The following is a 6,296-nucleotide window of genomic DNA, read 5'->3' on the forward strand; positions in this document are numbered from 1 at the left end:
ATGGCACACTCATGATTCAAGATACCATTGGAGCTGGATGGTACTAGTACTTGCAATATTAAGGTTAATAGTCAACTCGCAGATGTTTTGAAGATGGCTAGGCTGATAATATGGGATGAGGCACCCATGACTTACTGGTTTGCTTTCGAGGCACTAGACAGAACATTGCTAGATATCATGTCCAATGAGCAACTTTTTGGTGGGAAGGTGGTATTGTTGGGGGGGGATTTTAGACAAGTCTTGCTAGTTCTTCCAAAGGCAGGACGAGAGTACATTGTCAATGCTACCTTATGCCACTCAAGGATTTGGGGTCGCACTATAGTATTGAAGTTGATGTAAAATATGTGGGTCCTTCGAAATGGTGATAATTGTGTTGAGCAAGAGTTCATGCAATGGGTTCTAGACATTGGCAATGGGATAAATAGATGTACAAAAGAAGATACTGTTGTGATTCCATCGCAGATGCTTTTAGAGACAAAGTCCATGGAAGGCCTCATTAGATGGGTGTATCGAGGGCTTGCAACTATTTTGGACTGTGCACCATACTTTCGAGAGCGTGCTATTCTTGCACCTCGAAACATCGAGGTTGATGCAATTAATGCTACGGCATTGAAGGAAATGCCCGGTGAGGAAAGGAAGTACCTAAGTGCAGACTCAATGGACAACATAGGGGGAGATTCCTTTTTGTTTGTAGTCGAGTATTTGAACAGTCTTGATCTTGGTGGTGGATATCCCCCGCATCGGTTGGTTTTGAAAAGGAATGCTCCTATAATTTTGTTGCACAATTTGAATCCTCGCTAGGGTTTGTGCAATGGGACACGGTTGATATGCAAAGAGTTTCACACGAAAGTGTTAGAAGCTGAAATCATTACTGGTACCAATGCTGGTGATAGAACGTTTATTCCAAGCATAACATTCATTCCGACCAACCTTAAACTTCCATTCGACATGAGGAGATGGCAATTTCCTATCCGATTGGCATTTGGCATGAAAATCAATATGTCAGATATGATTGTTGGTACTCCGTTGTATGTTCGTAGCCGCGGTGGACGCGGCGGATGTGGTGGACGTGGAGTGAATGGCCGTCGCAGGCTTTTCCCTATAGTACATGGCCGCAGACTTTTCCCTTAGGGATGTTTGTGTGTCTATTGTAGATTTTGTATGTTCAGTTATGACTTTATTTGCAGCTCTGTATTTGGATATATCAATCAATTCTTTGATGTAGCTATTGCATGTTCAGACATGTGACTGCACTTTTGGATGTGATATTTTGAAGTACTCTGTCATAGAGAAATTTTTTGGACGTGGCGGATGTGGAGTACATGGCCGGTGCAGGCTTTTCCCTATAGTACACGGCCGTTGACTTTGCTCTCTAGGGATGTTTGTGTGTCTATTGTAGATTTTGTATGTTCAGTTATGACTTTGTTTGCGGATGTGTATTTGGACATATCAATGAGTTCTCTGGCTTCACTTTCGGATGTAATATTTTGAAGTACTATGTCATAGAGATTTTTTTGGTTAGAGTATGTTGCTTGCATTTAAATGTTTCTTTTGTTATATTGTTGGTTTCAGACATTTTAGCATCTTGAGACCCGGCAGAGCAGGTCGCTAGCCCGTCGTAGACGGGTCAAGTTACTCGTTCATGGTTAATTTGTCCAAGTGCAATGCAATGCTATACTCCTTGGGTTTTTGCTAGTTGAACAAATTAAAGTTTGTTTATATACCTTAAAAGAATGTGTGAATGGATTGTGAGGCCTAAATCGATGATTATGGTTTAAGCAAGGTTATCGATATAACATGGGAGGATTGTATGGCCTTTCTTTGGATCACCACATTCCCTCAAAAGTTCGTTATTATTGCGTTTCCATTTAATTGAATATACATGGCTTTTGGCCCTCCTAGGCGAGGCCAAAGTTCCACTGTCTCAAAGTTACTCTAGGTTTAGGTGGCTCTATTTAAGTGAAGCTAAATTGTTTTTGGCCTTGCTAGAGAGGTCTTTCCTTTATTCCCTCAAAAGTCTATTCGTGTCCTTAATTTTAAGGCCAATGTAGAACTCTCCTTTTGAGCATGCTATGTGGGGCTTTCATGGCCAAAGTCCCATTTTCTCAAATGTCAAATGCATTTGTCCTCTTGCTTTTTAATTCTTGAAATATACAATTGTCAATGAGTCATCCTTATGAAACAACAAATGAGCTAGTTGCACCTTGAGTTGCACCTTGTTGTTATCTTCTTTATTTTGGGAAACAAAAACTTTAATGCTAAAAATAGAGACATAAACAACTCATCCGAGGCAAGCTTATGTGTCCATTTATTACTTCTAGGCGGGAAGTGCCCTACAGATGGGAGAGACTCAAGAGTCATAATGTCCTCAAAACCGAAGAAGACCAAAAAGTTAGAATGTGAAAGTTATTTAAATTGTGGCATATTTATGTGTGCATTGGGTATTTTATTTCCCAAAAAAGGTGCATTTTCATAGCCAAGTTTTGGAAATCTGCGTTCGGCGCCTAACAACGTTATATAAACCTATCTTATTAATAGTATTAATAGTAATAATATGACCTGGCGACGTGGGCTCCACGGAGGCGCACGCCACTGTAGTTTCAAGATTGTAACGTTAGAATGCGCCAGTTGGCGCTCATCATAATGTGCCACGTCGGCATACCAGCCCTTCTACGACAGCACATGGTTGGCTTTCCAAGAATTTTATCAATGGTCCATGTCTGCATACGCCCCTGTGTATTTCCCGTAACGTAGCAGGCTGGGGACTCGGGAGCCCTTTCTTGAGCAGCGCGTAGCGACTCTGAGATCCTTAAGATTTCGTTCTACCAAGATCGCATCGGCTTCTTTTTCCGCTCAGATCCATAGCCATGGCGTTTCCCCTCGGAGCCTTGCAATTCTTGTCCCCCGTCTAGTTACGCACACCGGGGGAGCTTCCCTCGTTAAAGCCCATCACCAGCAGCGGAGAGCCATCATGCCAGGTGCAGGAGCTTATAATGCCACGCTGCCGCTCTTCTCCTCGTTGTTCACTAGAGGCTTGCAGTAGAAATGCGTCTCGGTAGCTTCGCGTGGACGTCTTGTGCGTGAAGCCGAGAGTAGTGGAGTCTGGACCGTCGAAGTTTTTGTGGATCGGAGGGCATTCGTTGTGTGGGTCGTTGTTGTCTCGTTAGGAGGAGAGGGGGTGGCAACGAGGGGTACAGGACTATGAGTGAGGAGAGATGGGAGGGTGGAGGGTGGGCGTAACGCGTGTGTGGGGAATGAAGGCGAGCCAGCTAAATTACGTTGGTACGTGATGGAATGTTACGGTGCAGTATGTTGTGAATTTTGAAAGAGGATAGGAGTGCGGTAGGGTCCGAGAGTACGTGAGAGAGAGAAAGAGAGAGAGAGAGAGAGAGAGAACGCTCGAGAGTGTCTGAGAAAGAGAGAGAGCGCGCTCTCTGAGCTGCGCAACGAGCAGAGGGAGCTCAGCTGCGTGTGTGCTGGGGCGAAGGAAGCATTTTCGTTGTGCTAAAAGAGAGAAACAGACAGAGAGAGAGATCTGTCAGCTAGACGGAAGTGATGGCAATGGGGATAGCAGCGGAGGAGAAGGGGGGTGGGAAGGCATGGATTGAAAGCAAGGAACGGAAACACATATGGAGTTCGGAAGGAGGAGAGGTGGCTATGGAGAAGGGAGCAGATGATCAGGAGAAGCAGGAAAGCTTGGCAATGAAGCTGATAATGAAGAGGAGGAGACGAAGCAGAAGCGAAGGTTTACTCTGGATGAACGTTATGTTACTGTTCCTCTTCATCACCATCGTCAATCCTTTGCGTGTAGCTGCAGCAACAAGCAAGCATGGCAAAGCTCTGTCTCCTTCTCTTCCCCCTTCTCATTCTCCCTCTGCTCAACCTCCATCTTCTTCTTCCCCATCTCCCTCTCAAGCTCCTTCTCCCTCTCCCTCTCCCTCCAAGCTCTCCCCATCTCCAGCTCTTGCCCACTCTCCATCTCCTTCTTTCCCTCCCTCCCTTAATTCTCCTCCTCCTCCTCCTCCCAATTCCTCCTCCCCCCAATCCCCCCTCCTCCCCTCCCAGCTCTCCGCCCTCCGCTCCCTCGGCGTCCACCTCCCTTCCTCCGACCCCTGCTCCTCCTCCCATGACATCCTTCTCTGCGACAATGCCTCCCCTTACCGCCACCTCATCGCCCTCCAGCTCCAATTCTGCCCCTCTGACGCTATGCTCTCTACAGCGCTTCTTTCTCAACTAGAGACCCTTCAGGCTCTCTCCTTCTTGGATTGCCCAATGCTCCCTGTGCGTGTGCCTCCGAAACTCCTGGATTCTATGACGTCGTTTAGCTGTATTGCAAGCTTGGGTATGACAGCAGATGTACCCAATGCGCCTGGCTTGCCTGGAGTATGGCTGGGGAAATTTCACAACTTGACCGATATCATTGTGACGGATGTGAAGGTTAATGCTACTGGACCTAGTGTCATCTTCTCAGAGATGAAGCATGCGAAGCATATCAAAGTCTCCAACACAAATATCACTGGTCTCTTGCCCGTCAACACTTGGCCACCGAACGTATCATCTATCGACTTGTCCAGGAATGCGTTGCACGGAGGCATACCGAAAACTATGGGCAAATTGACTTTTTTGCAGGAGCTAGATCTGAGCGGCAATCAGTTAAGTGGTCGTGTTCCAGATGTTTTCAGCAGAATGAAGAAATTGCAAAAGCTTGTCCTCAGCTCCAACTCATTGTCAGGCTCCATCCCGGCTTCGATCATTACTCTCTCCTCTTTGATGTACTTGGATCTCAGCAAGAACAAGTTTAATGGGTCTATTCCAGATACGTTCAACAGCATGAAGGCCCTGCGCTATCTCGACCTTAGCAATAACGACTTCACGGGTCGTCTGCCCTTCAACCAGAGCTTCCTGAGCAAGCTCAACACTTTGAAGGTGAAGGGGAACTCCGGTGTCTGTTACGATCACTCTACCTTGAAATCTGCTTTCTTGTCATCGATCCCAAATTGCGACAGCTCAGGAAATCCCATCCTGCCGGTCGCCAATTCCCCAGCCCAATCTCCGGATTCCGTAGCTGGGCCACTTGCTAATCCTACGCCCGCATCTCCTAGCCATCATAAGGGGCCAAGAACGATAGTGGCAGCAGTAGCGATAACCCTGGTAGTTATCGTGGTGTTCATTGTGGTGGTCGTGCTTATCTCCAGATGCCGAGGTTCTAAGTATTAAAATTTACGAGTCAGTATCGAAGGTCCATGAGGAAAATTCGATTGCCATTTAGCGTAGCCGATTCATATATCTAGGAGACTGAAGGAAGCTTGTAGTTGAGAATCCATGAAGTGGAGTTAATGCACATCAGAAACGCAAGTGTGTTGGGGAAGAGGTGATAAAGGAGGAAAGTGAAGCTCCAAGAAAGCATGTGCTTGTGGTCTATAATCGACTCAGGCTCTCCCATTTTTGAAGTGATGTAGTTCGGCAGGATGTTCGTTCAAACATGATGGCAGATCACTTCCTTTATTGGGCCGGGGAGTCGATCACTCCCTTTATTGCTTTCATGATGTGTGAACTTTGCATAAATGATACAGCTTTCGTGAATCAATGGACTTTGCATATACGATTATCACGATACAATTTCGTAGTTTCTTCACAACTAGCGTGGCACTTTAAACGCCCATGAGCTTGCTACCACATATAAGTCATTGTTTTTGAAACTAGCTTCTAAATATAAAGAGAGAGAGACGGAGATTTATTGCTAGTCATGACCATTTTTTCCCAAAACTTTTCACTTTTTCTCCGAAACTTTTTTTGAATCATAAACAGCTTTTTTTACCCGGAGTATTAGTATTTTACCAACCAAGCACAACTCTATACGATTTCACCAACCAAGCACAACTCTATACGATTTCTAGTTCTAGAGCTTTCCAATACATTCAATGGCTTGCCGTTCAAATGAATGTATGTTTGTGTAAATGAGGGAATGGTCGGCACAGTAGATGAAATTAGTTCCGGCTAGTGTATGTTGTTTTGGATTGGTTGTCCATATGTGGTTTATAATTGAACCGTGAACAGTTGTCGGTTGTTGAATTAATTGTGACATGTATTTTTGACATCAATGTTTGCAAGTTTGTATTTTTTTTGTTTGGGTTGAAGTCTCCTATGATTGTTGTTGGTGTGTCTATTTGAATGTTTAAAAGGATTTTTTGAAGTGAATATAAAAGCGTGGACGTGGATGATGAAGGAGAATTCTATATGTTTATTATTGCAAATTTGTCCATGTTTGTTGTGCAATCCTGCAGTATTCTTTGGAT

General features: G+C 44.9%; 1 protein-coding gene across 1 annotated transcript; it reads left to right on the forward strand.

The window, feature by feature from the left end:
• The first annotated feature begins 3,513 nt into the window (after window positions 1–3,513).
• On the forward strand, window positions 3,514–5,587 carry LOC147900474 (receptor-like protein 51). The gene has a single exon (XM_087377480.1). It carries the CDS (start codon window positions 3,556–3,558, stop codon window positions 5,215–5,217), a length of 1,662 nt encoding a protein of 553 aa, XP_087233606.1. The 5' UTR covers window positions 3,514–3,555; the 3' UTR covers window positions 5,218–5,587.
• The last annotated feature ends 709 nt before the right edge of the window (window positions 5,588–6,296 follow it).

This window comes from Dipteris shenzhenensis, chromosome 7, assembly GCF_047967505.1.
Source record: "Dipteris shenzhenensis isolate YYH24624 ecotype China chromosome 7, Dip_SZ_1.0, whole genome shotgun sequence".
Lineage (NCBI taxonomy): Eukaryota > Viridiplantae > Streptophyta > Polypodiopsida > Gleicheniales > Dipteridaceae > Dipteris > Dipteris shenzhenensis.

Excerpts from the sequence above, each read along its gene's own strand:
- LOC147900474 (XM_087377480.1), top strand. The coding sequence starts at position 3,556 with ATGGCAATGGGGATAGCAGCGGAGGAGAAGGGGGGTGGGAAGGCATGG.